The sequence below is a fragment of the Nyctibius grandis genome, chromosome 2 (assembly GCF_013368605.1).
Source record: "Nyctibius grandis isolate bNycGra1 chromosome 2, bNycGra1.pri, whole genome shotgun sequence".
Lineage (NCBI taxonomy): Eukaryota > Metazoa > Chordata > Aves > Nyctibiiformes > Nyctibiidae > Nyctibius > Nyctibius grandis.
This window is the reverse complement of record NC_090659.1, coordinates 107506544-107531583: the sequence shown is the minus strand read 5'-3', so window position 1 is coordinate 107531583 and position 25040 is coordinate 107506544. Positions and strand designations below refer to the sequence as shown.

General features: G+C 37.9%; 1 protein-coding gene across 10 annotated transcripts in view; it reads left to right on the top strand.

Annotated features, from left to right (window-relative positions):
* Nucleotides 1-25040, top strand: part of ZMYM2 (zinc finger MYM-type containing 2) — a 92545-nt gene that overhangs the window by 12776 nt on the left and 54729 nt on the right. For 6 of the 10 annotated variants that reach the window (XM_068395613.1, XM_068395611.1, XM_068395612.1 and 3 more), the window contains 5 exons: nucleotides 6496-6619; nucleotides 7893-8752; nucleotides 17821-18106; nucleotides 21580-21745; nucleotides 22590-22802. In XM_068395613.1, coding sequence (XP_068251714.1) covers nucleotides 7903-8752; nucleotides 17821-18106; nucleotides 21580-21745; nucleotides 22590-22802 — 1515 coding nt within the window. In that variant the 5' untranslated portion in view covers nucleotides 6496-6619; nucleotides 7893-7902. Of the gene's footprint in view, nucleotides 1-6495; nucleotides 6620-7892; nucleotides 8753-17820; nucleotides 18107-21579; nucleotides 21746-22589; nucleotides 22803-25040 lie in introns of those variants that run through there. The other 4 variants (XM_068395616.1, XM_068395615.1, XM_068395614.1 and 1 more) reach the window with 4 other exon arrangements.

The following is a 25040-nucleotide window of genomic DNA, read 5'->3' as shown; positions in this document are numbered from 1 at the left end:
TGACCAGTGGATATACATGTGTGTTAATATTCAGTCTGTCGCTGCTTGCTTCGTTGTCAGTTAGCATGTGCAATTTGGAGCATTTTCCACAGTATTTGCTGTCAGGGTAGTGTAGTTCAGCCTGTGACTATTGGCTTGTCATTACTATCCTATCTGCTAAAATGATCTCTACACTGAAGTTCAGAGCTGTGGCACCAACCTTGTTACGTTCAGGCACAGCTGTTAGTGTTGTTGCACAGAGATTTTTGTTTTGGGGAACTGGTCTGGCTAGAAAGGATTACAGCAGGAAAGTCTGTCAGCTGGATCAACTTTTGTCTGGTTATGTGTGTGGTTGCAGAAACAGCTGTGCCACATGATAGCCTAACAAAATGAGTCTGTGAACCTAGTAACTACGTGGATATTCAGAAGGGTTAAAACTTTTGTTAAAGTCAGAGATGTAAAAGTCGACAGTAAATCAGAGCCACCACATATCTGAGGGATATCTGAGCATAAAATGCTAGCGTTGATGACTAGATAACCCACAGGAAGGATTCTGCATTTCTAGTATTTTTCAGCCCTTATGAGTGGGCATAGTTGGTCTGTTAGATTGCTTCAGTTGCAGCTACTTAAAGGTGTTTTTAATTGGAGTGGTTTACTTTGCTTTTGGGGTGAACTGTGGTGTACATTCCGTCAGCCACTGGGGTTTGGTTGATGGTTCATACCCTAAGAAAGCCATGGTACGTAGGTTGCATCTGGTTGTGTAGGGAGTGAACATTCGTGAGTTGTAGCAAGATGTTACAGCATACTGTTAAGCTAGAGAAACAGCTTCTTGATAGCTGTGTGCAGTCTTTACAATAGACTGAGTTTTTGATCATCAGACTTAAAAAAAGTCAAGTGATAAAAAGTGTCTGTAATAAGGAAGGATAAGAACTCTTGGAAGTAGATGAATTAAGGCATTAGATGATGTTGTGGTCAAAGAACTGTCAGGGTCAGGAACTGATCATTGCAACCATGTAGCCTCACAGAACATCGAGATGTATTCCAATTAGTCTCATACCTGATTATTTTGCCTAAATGTTGACACCCATCCCCCAGCTGAAGTCAGCCTGACAGCCATAGGCCAAAATTCAGATTTTGGGTAAGTGGGTAAAGCTTCCATGAGGCTAATGACATTTCTTCTGCATATAAGAATATTATTATTCCTCTACTATGATAGATTAATTGCTCTACTAGGTTAGCAGACAAGTTAGTAACCTGTTTGCAACAGTGATGTCTAGGAATAGAAACTTGGCAGTTATAGCATGGTTAGCAGACAAGTTAGTAACCTGTTTGCAACAGTGATGTCTAGGAATAGAAACTTGGCAGTTATAGCATGATTTTTCTGCAGGTGTATTCTGGTTTTCAGCAGCTGACTGGCTAAGGACTAGGGTTACCTTTGGACCACTGTGTTTAACAGTCATCAGTGCATTTGTTTTCATGTCTGCCCAATCCTTATTTGAACTGGTTGCATTTCTGGCCTCTGTAGCCTTCTACAGCACTGACTCTCACAATTATGAAGAAAAGAAAATGTTTTCCTGCACAATAGATTATTAAAGCTACTTGATTATTTCATTGGGAGCCTATTTGTTTGTGTGTTGTAAGACAAGGGGCATAGCTCTCTATCTTTTTTTTTTTTGCACATTTATCATCTTCCTTGAGTTATCTTTCTTTTCCAACAAGATGACTTTTCCTTTAATATAAATTGTTCACGTAACTCATCTGTTTTTCCCTTTCTATGAAAAGGGGGTGACCTGAACATCTCACGATAAAAAACATAGTTCACCAACATCTTGCTTATGCAGTGACAAATGTCTTCTGTATTGGTTCTTGATTCTTCTGTATTGTTTTTTCTCTTCGGTCATTGATGATTGAGTAGATTTGATGTGAGAGAGTTGCAACTTGGATCTTAGACTTCCACTTTAGAGGAATTGCTATGTATGCAGTTACCCTTTTCTCCCTGGTCATTACATTGCCTTTATCACTAGTGATTTTGCCTACCATACTGTCTGAGCGTTCAGCACTGTGATGTCCTCCTGTAGTTCTTTACAGCCAGTTTCTGTTTTTAGCTGCTGTGAATAATTTTGTATGATTAGGAGACTCTCACTTTGGTAGTCGCTGTGACTTATGGTTGATTTATGTACATTGACCTATATAATTTTATTTTGGAACCACCTGGTAACTTATCCTTACTGTGATAACAGTAAACAACACATGATATTTTTCTCTTTAAATAATTACAAATCCCCCAGAGAACACTTTCTCAAATCTTTGTTATAGGTAATTTCCACTGCAGTCTTTAGTGAGGAACATGTTTGAATGCCTTTTGGAAGTCTTAAGTGCTGTATATCACCAGTTTAATCAGGGTTGGTCAACAAGTGGTCAGCCCTTCAAAAGATCTCTCCGGGAGTCCTGTGAGGCATTACCTTTTCTTTGCAAAATCCATGTTCATTCTTTCCCCATGTATTATTTTTTCATTTGTATATTTATTCCACTGTAGTTTCTATCAGTCTGTTTAGTGATGGAGTTAGGACTGTAGTCTGTAATTATTTGGGTAATTGTTATCACCTTCTGCATGAGTAATTGGTTACAGATACTGAAATATAAAATTGCTGACTGTCTTTGGACATCTTAAGTGAATGCCATGTGGCCCTAGTGATTTGTTCTAAAATCCTCTTCAATTAGCACTTTGATACGACATTTTTCCTCTGACTTGACCCCTAGAAAGAGAGCGTAGATGTGATCTTCCCTGATCTTTTCCTGACTGAACATCAATGCAAAGAATTTATTACATGTTTTCTGCTGTGGTTCAGGCTTCTTGAGTACTCTTTTTCTTTGGGAAAATTTTTCTGTTTGTGAAATTGGCAAGAATGGGCGTTTTGGACAAACCTTTGCTCTGACATGGCTCGTAGCCTGTCTTGAACCACGCCTAGTAAAAGGTAAAGAATAAATGTATATGAAACTTCCCCTTAGTACAATTCAGCATCTTTTTAGCTCAGAGACTTCCTGGTAGTAGTCTTAATGGTTTTCTGGGGTCTTTGTAGATTGGTTATATACTTAATATTGTGATGTTTTAAATATGGCCTTCATGCTCTCAAGAAGCTTTTTGTTCTTCTAGCTGCTTCGTTTCGTTTCCTTTTAACTGGGTTTCTCACGCTTATGTTGTTCTCCTTTTTGAAGTTAAATGTTGAAGTAAGGGAATATTTTTTTTTTTTTGTAATTTCCCTGGGAGTTTGAATATGCTCTTCTGGAGTGCTATTGGATAATTACATCTTGAACTATGTTGCATGGCTCAGAATTAGATCAGGAGTTGGTTTTCCTCCTGTTAATCTTCTAGATGGTTACAGTTGGCTGTGTTGTAAGAACTTGTCTCCATCATTCAGTGGTGGGGTTTTTTGTTGGTTTGGTTTGGTTCTGGTCTGCCCTCTTTCCCTAGTCTGCACAACAGTAGTTGAAGTTTTCAGTTATTATATTGCAGTCTATCTTGTTCCCCTTATCTCACATGTGCTGTCACCATTGAGTGGAAGTGATTGATAGCATACCATTAATACACTATTTCTTCTAGTTTGGATATGGAATTTAAATGTAGCACAGCACCTGTTGAGGTAAATAATTTAGTTAGGATACTATGCTTTGCTAGCAGAAAGTAGTATTCCTTCACTGGGACAAATCAATCACACTGCTCTTGTTCCTATGTTTTTATCTCTAGTATAATACTGTCTCCTGAATTTTGTTCATCCATGCACTCTTTAAGATGTCTCAGTTATGTATTCTCTCAAAAGCAGTCTTTCAAGTTTTCCTTTTTTATTTTTAGGCTTCTAGCCTTTATATGGAAGCATTTGTACATGACTGTTTCAAGTTTAAAGTGCGCTGTATTGGTGGAAGTGTAGTTTTGGCTGGATTTCAGTGACTCCTTTTGATTTTTGTGGCTTTGCTCCAAGTGTACGTAACCATGACCGTGCTCTTCTGTCATCTACATCCCAGGTGTTATTAATGGCACTTAGCAAAGGCTTTTAAATTCCAATTTCTACTTTTGTTAAAGTGGAATTGTTTTGGGTTTTTTTTAGGTAGACACACACCCCACCACAATTTCTGCCATTCATGGTAACTATAAAACTCTATAATCATTCAGCTATGGAGTTAAGGCTTGCCTATGAAGCTGTCTTAAAAGCTGTAGTATTTGCCATCTGTCCAGAGAAATGCCTGCATTTCTTCCAGCAATTAAGTCTTGAATGTAGCCATGGGATTGTAATTTATTTCATCATGAAGACTTTTATAGATGACTGATGTAGCCTAATTTAAAAGGAGGACACAAGAAGGCTGATTCAGGAAGAGCTGTTGTATATTGGTAGTGCTTCTGTTCCCGTCCAGCTGTAATTTTGGTGCCTATGCACTACCACAAAGCCTTGAGCTCATTCTGCAGCAGTATTGAACATGCATTTTCTGCAGGCTAGGTCTCACCAGCTTGTGTTTTGTTGGGTTTTTTTTCGAAGTCTCAACAATTCATCCAGTGATCAGTCTAATCAATCTTACAGGTTTCTAGCAATTGTGTTTCTATTGTTAAGCATCTTTTGCTGTTACCAGTTGTGAGGTGTGAGGTTTTTCCTAGTTTTGCATTCTAAACCTATTATTTTCACTCTGTAGGTTGTTCCTTTTAGTTGTTCATTTAGAAATACTGACTGTGACATTGCCTATGTGGTTTTTGTGTTTCTCCTTGGTACTAGCATTTTTAGAAAACAAGCTACCTCATTTTGTAAATTTATGGGGAAAAAAATTCTGATTTTTTGGGGTAATTTTGTTGCTGAGTCTTGCAGAGGTAGGAGCTGGTATTTGTGAGGAAATACATGCAGATCTTACTTATGACTGTGCACTAACAGTTAAGCACATAAACTTTTCTTATTTTTATGTCATACCTAATGATACAGGTCATTAAAACCTTTTTAAGAGCCTTTGTCAAAAAATAAATATATTTAGGCAAAGAGATAGGTTTTGGGTCTTACCTTTGCTACATATTATGTACATGTACTGTAATACTGCCCAAGTTTGTCTTTCTACTAAGGAACTGTAAAAATAGGAACAGCAAAGGTTTGAGTCAGGCCTGAGGTATAGTCTTGGTATAGTCTCATTTCTTCTTTGCTCCCATCTGTTCAGGTATATTTAAAACTTTATTAAAAGCTTTATGTGCTTGTGATGCTTTTCTCCTTGTAGAGAAAGAAAATACATGGAATAAACCTGGGAAACTTTAAGAATCAGCGAACTGAATGACTTCTTTTCAGCAAAAGCTGAGATGAGGGGAAGCCTAACTTTGAATTATTCAGCCCTAGAGGGAAAAATAAGATAGGTGAAAGAAAATATTGGTTTATATTAATCTTCAGTGTAACTGACTGATTTCCAGGGAGGTACAAGCCAACTGCATTGATAGTACACTTTTTTTTTGTAAGAAAACCTCTTTCATTCCAATTGAATGTTACCTTTATTGCAGTTCAAATGCTATTACATAATGGCATTTGGCCGTAAGGCTAACATATGAAGGAATTAAAAGGTGGTTGCCTCTCTTCTAGGATTAATCTGGTTCACAGCTTTGCTGTTTGGTCCCCACCCTGCTCCCACTCAGTTAATGGACAAGAGGACCTGAATAATGTTGTAAATGTGTAGAAGAATATTTGAGCTTTATTCCTCTGGCCTCTTTACTGTCTGGGGATTTTAAGGGCTGTCCTCAAACAGTACGTAACTACACAAGTAGATACTCTCTATTTTAAAAATGCTACCAAGTCTGAGAAACCTAATGACTGTTATAAAACCTGAAGAATAAATACAGGCTTGAACTTTGAACATTTTAAGTCTCTTGTGAACGATCATGTGATAATATAAGCTATGGATGCCTGAACCTGTGCTAATTATCACTGCAGTGCATATATACAATTTGAAAATTATTAACAATGTAAGGTTTATATTGCATTGTAAGCCTGTAATTTTGCTTTTGCTACATTGTAATTTTATCATAGTAAATTCTGCTACAAGCATCAAGGAGGTTGACACGATTAAAAGCAAAGAAATGTAACTGTTAACGTTTCTTTTCTCAATAGCTCAGTTTACTTGAACCATTTTTTAAATATTCTATTACAGATAAACTCCTTAATTCTAGTGTTTGATTACTTAATTGCAGTTATGTCTGTCTGTCTCTTATCAAACATGATATTTTTTCCATCTCTCTATAAAGCATAAAACAAAGGATTCTGGAAATGTGATGTGACAGAGTGGAAAATCTAGAATAAACAGTACTGTTGCTGCTTTACTCACAGCAATGATTGTATAGATTGCCATTCTCTCTCTTAACATTGTAGGATGATAGTGCTAAAAGTCAGGTTTTAACTTAAACTGTAAGTTTAGAAGGAAGTCAGTTTAATGACACAGTTGGTAGAAAAGGTTTGAGATGAAGAAACTTTTGGATATCTAATGTTTGTTTTAACCCTGTTTCAGAACACTCTGCTTTTGCGGAGGGCAGCAAGTTGATACAAGAGCAGCAGGTTCCCCACAGGAAAGAAAATAAAAGCTCTTGGAGCAACTTATTAAGGTAAACAGATTGCAGTGGATTTCTGGATGGGTAAGTATTGATGAGCAGGATATTTCTGCTTCCTATATTTACCTTCCTTTATAAAGGATTTATAAAAAAGCCCAGAAAGCTACTTCTAGCCTTTCACAAAAGCTCAGTGATGCCACATATTAGTGTGTACTCCAAGACATACCCAAATTATCGTGTAATTATATCTATTTTTCTTTTTGAATATATCAAGATCAATTTAATTTACTGATTTTTAGTATGGATTTTTTTTTTTTTAGAGAGATCTCAGGTCCTTTAGCACCAGTTATATACCGATTTAGAATTACAGGTACAGACATCATATATCCAGGTTGCCTTTTATAATTTTTTAATTAATTGTAGAATTGACAATTATAAACAACAGATTCCCCAAACTGAACAATTACTAAAAGTAAACAGAAACCCCCAGACAAAGTAGCTGTTGGGAAGGAGCCTGAAGAAGCATTACTTGCTGTTAAAAAGAAAAAAAGATAAAGTTGTTGAAAGCTGCAGTGGAACATGAGGTAGGAAGTCAGGACCTCAAATGAGCTGCTTCTGGTAGTGGCTAGAAATGAGAGGTTGCTGTCCACCTTCCGCTACTCAACAACTTATCTATTCCTGTCATGTGCAGCAGTTCCATATCCCTTTTGCTTAGTTCTGTGTTCCAGTTATATTGGGACCTTTGACAGTGTGGGGTTTGGGCAAAATCAGTTGAATGTAAAAGTTATTAATATGCAAAATGGACTTGCGTTTGTTTTTTTTTTTTCTAAGCACTTGGATATGTGCTTCAGTCTTTTATTGTATACATTTCTTGATATTGAAACTAACATTTCTAATAGGAATGAAATTTAATAGGAATTCAAATTTTCTTTCTCCATGTCTAACTTTTGATCTTGCTTTGCAGTCTAGCAAAAGCAGTGTTACAGGATCATTGTGTGCATATGTGGGTGGGAAAGGGACTGAGAAATAAGGATCATATAATAAATACCGTCAAAAATTCTATTTTCTGTGTATACATGTATGTATCGCTAAACCTAATGATGTGTTGCTGTTGTGTGGGAAATGTTGGTATTGGCAGCATTTTTTTTTGCTAGTAGAGGATTAGAAAGTTAAATGAATGTTAAGACATTCAAAGAAGAGCGTAGAGAAACTGATTTTTCTTTACATGATATCAGGAAGAAAAAGTAAAACCTGGAACTATTAGTTCTTTAGTTACTTTTAAGAACTGTTATTGGAAAGTTATATCTTACTCTGAAGTTGGATGTGTGTTTTCTTGTTTATGTTTTTCTTTAAATAGCAGATCTGGAATGGACACAAGTCCTCTGGGAGGATTAGAATTATCTGAACATACTCCTGGTCTGCTAGGGAATCCCACCATGGCAGCAGGACTTGCAAATGTAGGAAATACATTTGGAGGTCCACAAAGTTCTTTAGTTTCTAGACCTAATAAATTCCAAAACTCACCTATAGAAGATGACGATGATGTAGTTTTTATTGAACCTATACAACCTGCACAGAATTCTACATCACTGATAGCAGATCAAAGGAACACTGCATTTACATCATCAAAAAATGAAGAACTTCAAGGGAGTGATTGCAAAATGCTTCCTCCTCTAAAAGACTTAAATTCTCAAAAGGGGAGTATAAGTGAAACTATTGTTATTGATGATGAAGAAGACATTGAAACAAATCAAGGACAAGAGAAGAATGCTTCCAGTTTTAATGAACGAAGACTTCCAGAGTGTAAAAATAGAACCAACGATATGGAATTCTCATCTTCCAGTTTTTCAAGAAGTAAGGTAAATTCAGGAATAGGTAATAGTGGTATAACCACAGAACCAGACTCTGAAATTCAGATTGCTAATGTTACTACATTAGAAACAGGTGCTATGAGCTCTGTGAGTGATGGTCATTTAGAAAATGCTGAAGGGCGTGACATGAACTTAATGATTACACATGTAACATCACTGCAGAATGTCAACTTGGGAGATGTATCTAACGGACTGCAGTCAAGTAATTTTGGTGTTAACATGCAAACATACACCCCATCTTTGACTTCACAGACCAAGACTGGTGTAGGACCTTTCAATCCTGGTAGAGTGAATGTGGCTGGAGATGTATTTCAAAATGGAGAATCTGTGACTCATCATAATCCTGGTAAGTTGTAATTCTGAACATTTCCTTAAAAGCTGAAAATAAATAATAGAATGTGTGATTAAAATATTTTTGGCAGCGGTACTGCTTAGTTTTTTAGCTTAATACATGTGGAAGATCTTGTTTCTCCTCATCCTCATCACAACCTTATCTGTGACTCCAGAATAAAATATGCTCAATGACATAATGTGTTAGGTAGGTAAACTATCCCAGTTTAGGAGTTAGTGATACCTTCAGACATTTTGAGACACAAGTTTTTGTATCTAAAGCAAAGCTTTCTTTATGACTTAAGTGTACACCTTTAATTGACACAAATAGAAATTAGTGTATCTATAACTTTTTTACCTTTTTGTGTAGTTCTATGACTAGTATAATGCATCAAAGTTATAGTATTTTACTGATCTGTTATCTTGTCATCTAAATATAATTTGACATGCAAAAAACCTGAATTTGAAAGTCTGATGTTAAGTTGTAATAGCTAGCTGTCATAGTTCACTGCATACTGAGCAATTATCGGTATTTACGATGCTTAACAAAACAGGGTCCAAGTTAACTTGTGGACTCGCATATTCCTGCAGTAAGTTTTACGTGCTTTATAATTGCTATTTAGTAGTCTGTGATAATATGTATTTATATCATACAATATTAACTATTTTGAATTGGCTGGTTTTGTTCTGTATCTCTGTGTAAACAGCAGTATGTTGTCTCCTGATTTAGCAAGTAAACAAGTATTGCTAAAAAACAAATGGAGCAGCCGTGAATGGTCTTCTGGAATTGCTGTTCTACAGAATTTAAGCTTTCACCTAAGCAATTTAAAACCTTCCAAGTTCCAGCATATACTGATACTCTGCTGCCCTGTTAGGCTAGAAATGGAGGAAAAAGCCAAATTGCAACTTTTGCTACAGGTTTAACTTCAGACTAGTTAGGGTGATTTCAAAGGGAAGATTTAAAACAAGTACAATCTAGGTGCAGTAGACCCTTGTTAGTGCACAATTTCTTAACTTGCTCATATGCTGATTAAAACACATGGATTTTTTTTTTTAGTCTGTTTTTCAACTAATATTTAAATAGCACAGTTCTTCAATTTGGTCATGTATTACCAAATGTACTTTTGCAAAATTATTAATACCTTTCATATTGTATTATGGAAATGGCAGTATGAAGCTAACCTTTAAGTCAGATGTTAGGGTGTGGGTTTTTTGTGTTAAACTTGAAACTGATTTCAAAATTTGACTTCTGAAGCTGAAAGCTGGGAAGTTTTTATAGTCTGGATGTCTCAACTGAATGATTTAGAAATTCCCTTTGTAATCTTTTAAAGCCAATATTCCCACTGTTGGTAGCTGATCCCTTAGATATGGGATTATTAGACATGATTATTGTGTTATCACAGATGGTCAGGTAGTCATGGATGAGAACTTAAAGCATTTGTTACCTTAAAGTAGTGCCTTTTTTTTTTCCTTGGGGAAAGCACATCTTAAGAAAATCATCATGTGGTTTGCCTTCAACTACTGAACTTTTATTTTTGGTGTGATCAACAAAGACACACCAGAATTTTGCTGGTATGAAGTCTGATAGGCTGGGACCATAGCAGTATTGAAACAGATTGAGTTCAGAGACAGGGGTAGCAGCTGAGAGTCCTTTCAGGGACTTGATGAAGACGACTCACTCAGAAGGGAGGAAAAAATAAGTTTACAAGTGGATATGAGAGATGCGTTTCAAGATTGTACATATATAGGACTTTTTTATGGCTGTGGTCTTTGTATGTGAAAAATAAGGAGCAGTAGGTTCAAAAGGGTGCAGGAAGGGCTGCCACGGGTAAAAGGGAAGGAGAAGAATACCAAACGGGAGAGGAATTAGAAAAATGGCAAAGAACATGAGAAGAAACAACAAGAGGAGGAAGGAAGGAAGACACTATAGTGGAAATGGCTTTTACACAAGAAAAAGCCTGAAACATGGTAGGTGTGGATCATTTACAGATTTTTGTACTTACAAAGATGTAAAGGAAAGGTTTTTAAGATACTAGTTTCAATTTTGTTCTTTTTCCCTGGAAGTTGCCTCCTTTTCTTCTAGAAAATCTTGTCAGTAGAAGCTAACCCTGCTTGTTAGAAAATTTGATAATATGACAAGAAGCATTTGATCTTAAATATGTTTAATATATTCTACACAATTCCAGTCATAAGATTGCTAAGGATAGATTCATCTTTTCTGATTCCAGTTTTCTAAAATATTTCCAATGGAGGTGGAGACTCCTGTTCCGTCAATTTAAGCCTACTGATCATAAAAATGCTTTGATTTATACAATTTTCAAGATAATGGATTGAAAACCACTGCTTTGATTTATACAATTTTGAGATAACAGATTGAAAAACACTGCTTACAGTTCAGAAATAGGATGTAAGAAGTTGGATAGCAAACTTGGTTTTCAGATACCACAGCTTTCTTGAAGGATTTCCTAGTTAGCATTTGCTGAACGTCAGAACTTTGCTTCAGGACTTGACGCAACCTGGTCTAGAGGAAAGGTGTCCCTGCCTGTGGCAGGGAGGTCGGAACTAGATGATCTTTAAGGTCCCTTCCAACTGAAACCATTCTGTGATGATTCTGTTCTATGATCTTAAAGGTCTTTTGCAACCTAAATGATTCTATGATTCTATATGTTGTTTGGAAGATATCTTCTGGATCAGTGTTAGTCTATTCCCCTTGGCTAAGTGCCTCCAATGTGTGGGAAGCAGTAGGTGCATAACAGCGAAACTTCTGTCCAACACATTAATTCAGAACCTAATGATGACACAAAACTGGGAGGGGTGGCCGATACACCAGAAGGCTGTGCTGCCATTCAGTGAGACCTGGACAGGCTGGAGAGCTTGGCAGAGAGGAACCTCATGAAGTTCAACAAAGGCAAGTGTAGAGTCCTGCACCTTGGGAGGAATAACCCCATGCACCGGTACAGGTTGGGGGCTGATGTACTGTAGAGCAGCTCTGCAGGGAAGGACCTGGGTGTTCTGGTGGACAAGAAGTTCACCATGAGCCAGCAATGTGCCCTTGTGGCCAGGAAGGCCAATGGTATCCTGGGGTGCATTAGGAAGAGTGTGGCCAACAGGTCAAGGGAGGTTATCCTACCCCTCTACACGGCCCTGGTGAGGCCACATCTGGAGTACTGTGTCCAGTTCTGGGCCCCCCAGTTCAAGAAAGATAAGGAATTACTGGAGATAGTCCAGCGAAGGGCTACAGAGATGATCAGAGGACTGGAGCATCTCTCTTATGAGGAGAGGCTGAGAGAGCTGGGTCTGTTCAGCCTGGAGAAGACTGAGAGGGACTTTATCAATACTTACAAATACCTTAGGGGTGGGTGTCAAGAGGAGGGGGCCAGACTCTTCTCAGTGGTGCCCAGTGACAGGACAAGGGGCAATGGGCACAAGCTGAAACATGGGAAGTTCCATCTGAATGTGAGGAGGAACTTGTTTACTTTGAAGGTGACAGAGCACTGGAACAGGCTGCCCAGGGAGGTTGTAGAGTCTCCTTCTCTGGAGATATTCAAAACCCGCCTGGACGTGTCCCTGTGCAACAAGCTCTAGGTGCACCTGCTTTGGCAGGGGGTTGGACTAGATGATCTGCAGAGGTCCCTTCCAACCCTTAACCATTCTGTGATTCTCTAATGTCTCCAATAAGAACTGGAGTACGTTTGATAAAATGGTTTGGGTTGGAAGAGACCTTTAAAGATCACCTAGTCCAACCCCCCTGCCATGGGCAGGGACACCTTCCACTAGACCAGGTGGCTCAAAGCCCCATCCAACCTGACCTTGAACACTTCCAGTGGTGGGGCATGCACAGCTTCTCTGGGCAACCTGTTCCAGTGTCTTGCAGCCTTCATCATAAAAAAAATTATTCTTCCATGTCCAATCTAAATCTACAATCTTTTTCAGTTTAAAACCGTTGCCTCTTGCCCTGTCACTACAGGTCTCTGTAAAAAGTATCTCTCTGTCTTTCTTATAAGCCTCCTTTATATATTGAAAGGCCGCAATAAGGTCTCCCCAGAGTCTTCTGTTCTCCAGGCTGAAAAACCCCAACTCTCTTTGCCTTTCTTCACAGAGAAGGTGTTCCACCCTTCCATCATTTTTTGGTGGCCCTCTTCTGGACCTGCTCTAACAGGCCCATGTCTATCTTGTACTGAGGACCCCAGAGCTGGACGCAGTACTGCAGGTAAGGTCTCACCAGAGCAGATTAGAGGGGCAGAATCGCCTCCCTTGATCTGCTGGTCATGCTTCTTTAAATGCAGCCCAGGATACGATTGGCTTTCTGGGCTTCAAGCGCACATTGCCAGCTAATGTCCGATTTTTTGTCTACCAGTATCCCCAAGTCCTTCTCGGCAGAGCTGCTTTCAATCCATTCATCCCCCAGTTTGGGTTCATATTGAGGACTGCCCTGACCCAGGTGAAAGACCTTGCTCTTGGCCTTGTTGAACTTCATGAGGTTCATGTGGGCCCATTCCTCAAGCCTATCAAGGTCCCTCTGGATGGCATCCCTTCCCTCTAGCTTATCAACTGCACCACTCAGCTTAGTGTTATCTGTAAACTTGCTGAGAGTGCACTAAATACCACTGTGTCATTGATGAAGATATTAAATTGTATCAGTCCCAGTACAGACCCTTGAGGGGCACAGCCTGTTACTGGTTTCCACTTGGATGTTGAGCCATTAACTGTAATTCTTTGGACACAACCATCCAGCCAGTTCCTTATCCATCAAATCTGTATGTCTCCAATTTAGCAGCAAGAATGTTGTGGGGAACCATATCAAAGGTCTTGGAGAAGTCCAGGCAGATGAACAGACGTCCATGTAGATGAGTTTCAGGTGCTTTTGGACTGAAACTTAGGTTTTGTTTCTCTGAATGGAATCTAGTTTTTGTGCATCAAAACTCCTCCAAAAACAGAACCAATGCCTAGTAAATTGAGGATGCAGTTCAGAATTGCCCTGATCTGAACCAGCTTATTAATGCAGATGTAACTGAATATGTTTCAACAGCTGTATACATCTGTAAAACTTCATTAGTCTTCCTCCCCACCTCTGCCCCAAGTTGTGCTGTTACAGGTTTATTTCAGCTTTTTTTAAAAGACGTCATTTCATTGAGCCATTTTTGCAAGATGGTTCCACAGATAAATGTATTGGTGCAAACAAGGGTAAGGAATAATTTTATAGCACTTTAGAGCAGGAATGGGTAAGAAAGAATGGGAACGCTCTGAACAGCCATTATAATAAGAGGAAATTGAACATGAAACTGTACAGTCTCATAAACTTGGCCATTAAAGAACTGCAGATAGGAACCTGAAGGCTGAAGACATAAGGGCAGTGAGGCATGGAAACTCATAAGGAATCAACTAAGAAAGTGTGATACACCTTCTCAGATCAAGGACATGAAAAACAGATTTCACAGGTCCATTGTAGAGACTATAAAGTGGAGGAGGTAACATGGTCAAAGAGTGAGATGTGAAGAAAAGACACAATGTAAAAATGAATGTCTATGAAGATGTGATGTGGAAGAAGTGAAAGCGAAAAAAGGGAAGGCAAGAAGATCATAGAATCAGAGAATGGTTTGGATTGGAAGGGACCTTAAAGATCATCTAGTTCAAACCCCCCTGCCACAGGCAGGGACACCTTTCCTCTACACCAGGTTGCTCAAAGCCTTGTCCAACCTGACCTTAAACACAGCCAGGGAGGGGGCAGCCACAACTTCTCTGGGCAACCTGTTCCAGTGTCTCACTACCCTCACAGTCAAGAATTTCTTCCTAAGATCTAATCTAAATCTACCCTCTCTGTTTAAAACCATTCCCCTTCATCCTGTCACTACTTGTCCTTGTAAAAAGCCCCTCTTCCGCTTTCCTGTAGGCCCCCTTCAGGTACTGGAAGGCTGCTATGAGGTCTCCCCGGAGCCTTCTCTCTTCTCCAGGCTGAAGAGCCCCAATTCTTTCAGCCTGTCTTCATAGGAGAGATGCTCCAGCCCTCTGATCATCTTTGTGGCCCTCCTCTGGACTTGCTCCAACAGCTCCATGTCCTTCTTATGTTGGGGGCCCCAGAGCTGAACGCAGTACTCCAGGTGGGGTCTCATGAGAGTGGAGTAAAGGGGCAGAATCACCTCCCTTGACCTGCTGGCCACGCTTCTTTTGATGCAGCCCAGGATACGGTTGGCCTTCTGGGCTGCAAGCATGCACTGCCGGCTCATGTTGATCTTCTCATCAACTATCACCCCGAAGTCCTTCTCCTCAGAGCTGCTCTCAATCCATTCTCCGCCCATCCTGTATTTGTGCTTGGGATTGCCCTGACCCACATGCAGGACCTTGCACTTGGCCTTGTTGAACTTCATGCGGTTTGCACAGGCCCAGCTCTCAAGCCTGTCAAGGTCCTTCTGGATGGCATCCCTTCCCTCCAGCGTGTCGACCACACCGCACAGCTTGGTGTCGTGGGCAAACTTGCTGAGGGCGCACTCAATCCCACTGACCATGTCGCCAACAAAGATGTTAAACAGGACCGGTCCCAATACCAACCCCTGAGGAACGCCACTCGTCACTGGTGTCCACTTGGATATTGAGCCGTTGACCGTAATTCTTTGAGTGCGACCATCCAGCCAATTCTTTATCCACCGAGTGGTCCATCCGTCAAGTCCATGTCTCTTCAATTTAGAGACAAGGATGTCAGTGTCTAGATCTTTAGGTGTTCTTGTGGTATGTTTGTGGAAGGAGAAATGCAACAAAATGTTGATTAAGGGAGGCTGTCTGAAGCCTTAAGATACTAAGGAAATACTGAAATAACCTTAATGAGGTACTAGGAAGTCATGGTAGAAATTTTAAACCCAAATGAGCCTAGGAAACTCAAGTTTTCGTGAGTGTCGGTTGAGCGCTACTGGAATTAAAAGCACATGTAACTTTGCTGCACATGCTACGCATTTGTGATAAGCTACGATGTGCTGCCTCTTGAAACCTATGAGAAAAGAGGAGAATCTCAAAATATTTTGAGATGTTAAGGTGCTACCAGGATATAAATATATCTGAGATAGTAGATGTAATAGTAGAGAAAAGTTTGAAGAGGGCACTCAAGTGAATTTTACCTTTAAGGACTGTGGTTACATATCTTAGTTTGTCAGTATGGATACTCACGCCTTCAAAGGTAAACTTCTTTAATGGTTTCCCTCTTCTCCTCACCTCTTTGTTCCAGATCTTCTGGTTACCCTCAAGCATTACAATGGGTAAATTTCCAACTTGTCTTACATGTCTGAGAAATAGGACATCCTTGACAGCTACAGAGTCACACCAGAAAATTATCTTCTACTTGCTAAGGAGTGTATGTTGTTTGTTGCTGCAACAAGAGTTCTTGGAACCTTGTCCCTAAAATCAGTTTTAAAACTATGCAGTAGAATATTTTGTTAATAAAACCCTCCTGGGGAAAGAGGTCTTCAGAAAATAGTACGAGCAGAGTGTGCCTTCTGTTTAATGAATGATTATGGACCAAGATAATGTCCCTTAAGAATAAGGTATGAGCAGTTGCTGAAGTCTATAGGTTAAGGTTTTTGTTATCTAAAGTTACAGAATTTAAATTTGTCTGTCTTATATTCAAATGTTAATACTAGTTGTAATAACACCCCAGGAATACACTGAGTTCCTGCACTAAGACATTCAAGGCTTTAGTATTTTTATTTAGTTACAGTAAATGCTGTGTTTACTCTTAAAAGTAGTAGCACAAGTGCTACCAAATAAAGTAATATTTATGCAGGTGTTTACTATTCAATAAGTAACAGTGAAGTACTATTCTAGATGCTGGGAATAAAAAGCTTGAAAGGTAAGTCCCAAGTGTTGTGACAGTATTTGGGATAGCTGACACATACTGTTGAAAATGTGTGTAAATGTTTTATAATGGAAAGAAGTTCGTATTCTGGTTTTAATTCATGCTTAAGTAATATATCATTCTTGGCATTCTTGAGAAGCTCAACATTCCTAAATTCTGGTGATAATTATTTAAAATGAAAGCTTAATTTCCAGAGAAAAGCCTAGAAATTACATTTTATTGGGGGATGTTTTTTTTCCCCGGAATATATGTTCTGCACCAAACCAAGATACTGATTATGTAATTTAACAGAAGCAAGTGATCTTTCTAGATGTATTTCTGTTGAAGAAAAAGTTCTACTTAAGTTCTTGTTAGGCAAGTTAGTGTTTAGCATGTTATGCTACAAAAGATTGGGCAAAGATGACTTTGTCCGTAGTAGTCTGTTGTCCAAAAATACAGATGGAAGACTAGTGGAGTCTGGAATGCAGGGGCATGGATTTGTGTACTTCCAGAACTTAAAGAAATATTATTTTCTAGGTTCATTGATCTCTACTGAGGAAGACTTGGAACTCTCATGACTTTGCCTGTTTGCATTTTAAGTAGTATTTGTTGCATTGAAAAGGTTATTGAGAAAAACAGGAACACTTAAGAGGAATCAATGACATAGATGCAGATCCTGAAAGTAGAGCTGCTGTGCTTCGCTCTAACTGCAGTACAGTTCTCTGGCTGCAGGCTAGACTAGGAAACTAGTATGGGGAACCCCAGCTGTAGGGTTTATCACTGAGACTGGACACGTGATGCTTGTTAAAGCTTTAGAACAAAATAACGAATGAAAATCTAAGATTTCATGTTCTTATAAATTTGTGGAGTTCATATCTCAAACCTTAGTTTTGAAATCCTGTGTTCTCTGTTGGTCTCTCTTGTTTTTTATTGCAGTTCATAATTGCAGTTTTGTTTGTCTGAAGATAAAATTGCCAGTTTGCAAACCCAGTGCAAGTGAATTGAGGTCTGTGAAACTTGTCACTAGATGTAGGATGGGACCATCCTGAAATTTGTTCATGTTCTGAAGCTTTGTAGCAGTGGAGAGTGGTACCATCAAACAGCACTTTACTTTAAACCTGGATTTCTAAAATACCATCTTTCTTCTGTTAATTGTCAGTTCCAACAGAAAAATTTATGATTATGTATCTGTGAAAATTCTCTACATGTATGTACATGTCTGTTCACTTCCTTTTATGTTTGTTTGGTTGGTTTTTGTCTTGAAGATTCTTGGATATCCCAGTCAGCTTCCTTCCCTAGGAATCAGAAGCAACCAGGTGTGGATTCCTTGTCACCTGTAGCATCACTTCCTAAACAGATTTTCCAGCCTTCTGCTCAGCAGCAGCCTTCTAAACAGGTTAAAGTCACATGTGCAAACTGCAAAAAGCCTTTACAAAAGGGACAGACTGCATATCAGCGAAAAGGATCAGCTCACCTTTTTTGTTCTACGGCCTGCCTCTCATCTTTCTCACACAAACCCACTCCAAAGAAACTTTGCGTTATGTGCAGAAAGTAAGAGATTTTTTAATTTTGTTTCATATTAGCAGCTAAATCCAGTAATACTTGAGATTCCTATGCATGTATGAGAATTGCTCTGTTAATGATACAAAATCTGGCTATGTAAGTACTTTACGTAGTGTCACTTTAATGTTGTTTGGAAATGTTGAATTCACTGTGTCTTCTGTAACAAAAAGTCTACCAGCTTTTGAATTCAGAGTATGGCAGATTTGTTTCTGTGAAAGCCAGTACACTAAAAATTACAGATTTTTTTTTTTAAGGACAAGGTGTCCAAGCTATAATATATGCTGTGACAAGATACATTATTTATATCTAAAGACCTTTATGAAAAGAAGTGGACCTTGCGTTATATAGAAAGCGTTCATTTTGACAGATGAAGATATAAAATCAAGAGGCTTTAAAGGAAGGAGAAACTGATACTTGCAAAAAGCTGGAAGAATTTGGGAGCTCTTCCACTGCTGGCAATGTGGGGAGAGGAGTGGCCTTAGACTTTCCCTGTAGTTAGGGGCAACTATGGCAACTTTTGAAGCTGAAGATATCTTAAGTGGGCAGTAAAGAGGGAGTAACAAGCATACCTAGAAGTGGCTTATTCTAAATTATTGGATAGGTTTGACTTGTAATTTTTCAATATTTCCCAAACGTAAAATTGCCAAAGAGAAGTCTTCTGTAATTGTACTATTGTAGTTAGATGTACAAAATAGCTGTCCTATGTTTTTCTTTCAGTGTACTGATTACTGAGATACTTGCACTTTTTATTATTTTTTCAGTAGAATCTCAATCCCGTACACCCTGCAGTGAGCCTGGTTAAATGATGAATTCTTACTGAAGTAAAGAAGGCTTGCAGTAAAGGCTGCCTTCGTTAAGTATGTTTTGGAGAGGGTGGTCTTTGCTCAACCGCAGATTTAAACTAGTGAAAAAGTTTTACTTCAGTATGCAGTGTGGTGGGTTAGTTGCTTGTATTCAGATGTATCTTTTTTTTTTTCCTTGAGACTCGGTTAAAATAAACCAGGAAGTATTGCTATCCTGTGTATTCATACCTTGGTACACTGGAAACCTAGCAGATTTCACATATTTTTAGCTTTTTAAAAATACATGTAAAAGCTCAGATTCTCTCTACTCTTGCCCTCTACAGAGCTAGTTAAAAGCACTCTATACTCTTTCTGTTGGCTTGTACGTGTTTATACCCTATTTTTTTTAGAACTAATCTGGTGACCATATTCAGCTAGCTGTATTATATATAAAGATGAAGATAATCTAATCTTTTTATTTATGACTGAAATCTTGAAAACTCATGGCTAAATCTGTGCTCTCTTGCAACTTTGGGGATACTTATCTGCATTGTAAGAGGCTACATACAAAACTACCCTAAATGAAAAGGCTTTATTTTTGAATGATGAGGAAAATACCTTATTTCTAGCTTTTGGGGTTACTCAGAACAGTTTGTTTAGTGTATTTGGTTTCTAGAGAACCTCTGCGAAGTCACCTTTGACAATTTTTGGGGTAATGTTGGTCTTCGCTCTTCCAATAGTGTGCAGTTGCTTACTCAGTAACAGTTAAGTAGAAGGCAGTATACGCATGAAATTTTTCCTCTGTGGCATGGCTTCATTGTGAAGCCCAATCTTATCCAGCCTCTTTTTTTCCTTTATTGCCAAATTTTTGCTACCTAGTGGTAGCAAACCATGTACTCTTTGCTTCACGCTTGCTTCTGTGTTCTTTTCCTACGAAAGCAGGCATAATATTGTCAGATTGCAGTTCAGTGAAAGGATAAGGGAACTCTAGCAAAATCCAGGAGATCTTGAATGTAGGTTGGATAGATGATAATAGTTGATATGTCATAGGTCAGGTCAGACTTTCGGAGGTAATGCTCAGATTTATCTTTAAATACGTAAATGACTTCAAGTGGAAAAAGTGAAGCCTACAGTAACTTTTTTAAAAAATTGTATAACCCCATCTGAAAAGTCAGAATTCGTACGTATTTTATTGTAAACCACTTTTCTTTTTGACTTCGCACTTGTGTCCTTTGATACAAGTTAATACATGCTTTGATACAAGCTAATAGTGTTTATAAGTCCTGGTGGAATCCAACTGGAAGCTATAAGCTCCTCAGGGCAGGAGCTCTGCCTTTGTTTTGCAGACAGAAGTGATAAAGCTCCCCAACACAAATCCTTACTAGCTTGCCAAAGGGCAAGCCAAAATCTCCTGACTTCCCTTTGATGGAAGAAGGCAAGCTTGCAAGTGTTAATATCCAGGGGCTGTACAAATTTATTTTCAAGGGAGTCTGTCTAGGGAAGCATACAGCATTTTTTCAATGTTTTCCACTCATCCTATTTCTAGAGCTTCTAGCTGTGAGTGTCTGAGGCATGTCTTTTCCATGCCTCATGGTGATCCATCGTGATGTCAGTGGAGACCCAGATGAGCCCAGTCTTTTTTTTTTTGTTTATTCTGCCCAATAGCGTTTCCTGTATGTCAATAATAGTTTTTTTGCTTACAGAGCAAAGGGGGAGGCTTTTATTTCGTCTCCTTACTGCTTCTAATTTATGGTATGTGATAGTTTGGGATTAAGAGTGAAAATGCCTTAGAAATGATCGTAGAAGTTTGGGAGACCCGATTACGAAGTGGCACTGGCAAGCATGGTGTTAGCGACTTTGCTAAGTTTGCAGGACGTGCAGCATACAGTTGAAGATCAAGGAAGTTTAGAATTAAGTTGAGTGAAAAACAGTGCAAGTCAGTTTGGTTGCAAGAAGGTTTGTTCTATTTCAAATTAATTTTATGGATCGTAGCTTGTCTAGTTTAATGCATTAAATTGGTGCAGTTTCATAGGCAACTGCATGAACTGTTCAGTTGCTTTGGAACTTTATAAAGTAATGATGGAATTATTTAAAATTTTAAAAAAGTTAAAACTTCTGTGCAAGTTTGTGGTAGAGTTTTAAGCTTTTTCATTGTATTTTTATGAGAAAACAACCTTCTCCCTCTCATAATATCCTGAGATTAATACTGGTAATGGTGGAGTTATACACAAATAAAGACCACTTATTGCCTTCTACTATAAATCTGAATATTTCATATGAAACTTAAGTCTAACTTTTGTGTAAAGTTGCAAAAGGGCTAGTTTAAATTTGCTGTGTTAATTTTTTGTGTAAAATTGAGTTTGCCCCAACTGGTACCTAATGGTGCATTAACATCACTTAGTTCTAGAATAATGTGATGGGAAAAAAATAATCCCAATCCAAACAAAAAAAAAATAGGTTTTTACACAGGAAAGACACTGTACTTGCAGTACTTATAGTAGTTGTAAAAATATTATTAAACTTAGTGTTTGACATGTGACTAACAACTGTACACCCACAAAACTGGTTTGAAACGTAAGCATGAAAAGGAAGAATGAATCTTACGAGAAGTGTTCTTGTTTAAATATAGATATATGTATTTATACACAAGCCCATTAGAGGGTTTTTTTTGTCTTTCAGAGATATAACAACAATGAAAGGTACCATTGTTGCTCAAGTTGATTCAAGTGAGTCTTTCCAGGAGTTTTGCAGTACATCATGTTTATCCTTCTATGAAGATAAACAGAATCCCTCAAAAGGAGTTTTGAATAAATCAAGATGCACTATCTGTGGTAAACTAACTGAGGTCGGGTTGGCTGTTCTTTCTCTTATCTTTATCAATAATGACAATATTCATAACATATTCTGAAATAAGAGAACTGAAAATAAGGAAATTTAAAATTTGATTCAGTATTTTCATATGCAGTAAGATATTAAGATACGCAGGCTTAATATTCATGAAGAGCAGTTGAAGAAAGACTTCAAAGAGGTTAATATTTGATTTTTGTTTCAGAAACTTGAAGTGCCTTTTGCTGATATCTTGTAGCTACTGTCAACAATTTTATTAGGCATAAAATCTGTAATTATAACCCAGATCTTCCACATAGAAAAATTGCTGTTGATAAAAAGTCGATTGACTGTATTATTTACTTTTTTACTGTATGTTTTGGAAGATTATGCAAATATTTTTAGAGATATGTAGAATATGCATAACTTTAAATTCTCATTAATGTATTAATTTATTCTTGATGCCATTACTGGGCCCACCATAGTTCAGGCCATTACTTTACACAGCCTATGTGCCTGGTCAGTTTTTATATGCCACATTGTTAGCCTGCAAATTGAGTCTTTTATAAAATTGCATACATTGACCTTCTGCTCTAATGTGCAATTATTACATCCTTCCCTGTGATCTTTGCTTCTAGGCTACAAGAGCAATGGTCCAAGATTTTTTTCTAGAACTTTGGAGACAACAAACACCAGTTTCTGTTTCTGTATTTCATGGTCATTTTAAGCATCTCTGTTCTTAAATAGTGAGCTGGTATCATCTGGTTTTAGTTATTGTACTTGAATGTTAGACTTCTGGCTTGTCTAGTAGTTTCAGGCAACTTTGTGCTTGTGTGGTGATAGAATACTTTTTTTTTTTTTAGATTCGTCATGAAGTTAGCTTTAAAAATATGACTCATAAGCTGTGCAGTGACCATTGCTTCAATAGATACAGGATGGCAAATGGTTTAATAATGAATTGCTGTGAGCATTGCGGGGAGTATTTGCCCAGTAAAGGAGCTGGAAACAATATTCTTACTATTGATGGTCAGCAGAAAAGATTCTGCTGTCAGAACTGCATTGGTGAATACAAGCAGGTAATTACTTCTTTACCTATAAATTAAAATTAAATAAACATTACTACTCTTTAAATTTATCCTGTTATTCATAACATGGCTTTACTTCTCATTAGAAGTCTTAAGTAACAATGACTCCTAAAAATGAAATTAATGCCAGTGAGGGCAAACTAGCTGGAATGGACCTTTTACTACTGGCATTTTTTTGATGTTGCTGTAGTAGCAGTACCTATTTGTTATTAATGAAAATATCATTGAAATTAAACTTTCTGTTAATAATTTCTATTTCTTTCTAATGGGTGTATAACTTACGAGTATATTAATAGTAAGCCCAACACACAGGCTTACTGGTTTTTAAGTAACGTTCTTTTTTTAGATGCAAAAGCTCACTTGTATGCAACAGAAACATTCAAAAATGTGCAGAGCATACAGATTGGACATCTCTGGGAGAATGCTATAACTGGTTGTGCGTTGGCTGTGTACCTGTACTATGACTAATCTCCATCACTGTAGAGCATAGGATTTCAAAATTTGTTACTTTCATCCTTCCATGTGTTGAGTTTTGGGCTTTTGTTTTCTTTACTTGGTTTGGTTTTTATTTATTCTTAAGACTGTTAAGATAGTAATAATTGTTGTGGTTAAAAATAATTCCAAATCAAGAAATCTGATGCAGATGTCATTTACATATTACAAAGCCAGCTTAGCTCTGAACCGTTGCTAATGCTGGCTGGAAGGTTTAAACGTTAATCACAGTATTTATGGTATAATAGGATAGCTCTGAACTATTAAATATTTTTGGGGAGGATATGCAATTTGGGGATTTTTTTTCTTCTCGGGTTTGTTGGGGTTTTTTTTGGTTTGGGTGTTTTTTGTTTTTTTTTTTTGCTTGATACATTCTGCTCTGAGTTTATGGGGTAGTGTTATGAAATATCAAAGTACTGTTTTACTAGCAAGAAATGTCTTTATCTGATTTTGAAGTTCACACTTGAATATATGAGTGGCCACATTGCTGCACATTGCTTTGGATTCTTTCTTCATCTCTTTCCATTTTTAAGAAACCAACGATCCAAGAGAAAAGGGACTGCAGTGGTGAATGTTTTTAAGTTCTTAAATGTTACATCATATATGTTTGTATTTTCTCTTTGGACATTCAGTTTTGATGCTTTTGGGGATGGCTGTTCTTGTGTATATGCAATGTGCAAACAGCAAATCTGGAAAAGTGCATATTTTAACAGCGTAACTGAAAACGTAACATAAGCATTATTCTTTTGTCACAGCTATACCAAAAGGGACAGGATAGGTTTGCAAGATACTAAAAACATAGGCATGCCCAGAAGCCATGGAAAGACTTGAAGAAACGTTGAATACTGTCTCTCGAAGAAACAAAAAGGCAATTTGAACTTGAGACATTCCCACACAACCAGTATAATATGCACTGCTCATGGAATTGTGAGATGAACGTGGAATTTTGAGAGGTCGAATGATAAATCTGTACTTAACCCTCATTACAGACTGTACTCCATTTGTTCAGATATTGTTGTATTTTGTGTTTAGATATGTATTTGAGAATAAGAAGGATATGGGTAGCAAGTTGTATGTTCTGGTTTGATTTGGGGAGGAGGAACAGTTTGCAGTACCAGGAATCTTCACAAGTAGCATTGGGAATTGTGCATTATTGTGAGGATCCTTAAGAGAACCTTTAAAATTGAGATACATTGTTTTGGTGCATTCAGATCTGGCAGCAGACTTTATTCAAGCAAGTTCTTAGTTCTTTTGTGGAAATATTTGGTACTGGAGAACTGTAATAGTCTGTGAGAAGCTTAATTTGAGTGTTCACGTGCATCTGGTTTGGAGTGGCAATTAAGTGTAATTCTTAACTGGTAGGATTCAAATGTTCCTGGAGTGTGGGGGTTTTGGGGTATTTTTGATATTAAGAGAAACTCAAACGATAAAATTAGGAGTTTTTAGAGTATGTTGTAGGTGTGTCAGAGTTGCTCAGGATACAATTATTTGAGAATGTTTAGTTGTCTAGCAGGTTTTATTTAGGTTTGAACTTCCATTTGCATTAAGGTTTTTTGAACTGAATGCTTTCAAGGAATTCTGTTTTTAAGAAAGGAATTTAGACTTTGGAAAATGTTACTGGCAACTCATTGGGCCACAATTGGTAAATTGTAGGTTGCTTTGTTCAGTCGTAACAATGTTTTCTTGGAAATTTTTTATTAGATCTTGCTTTTAAAGGGGAACTCGTGAAGGAGAGAA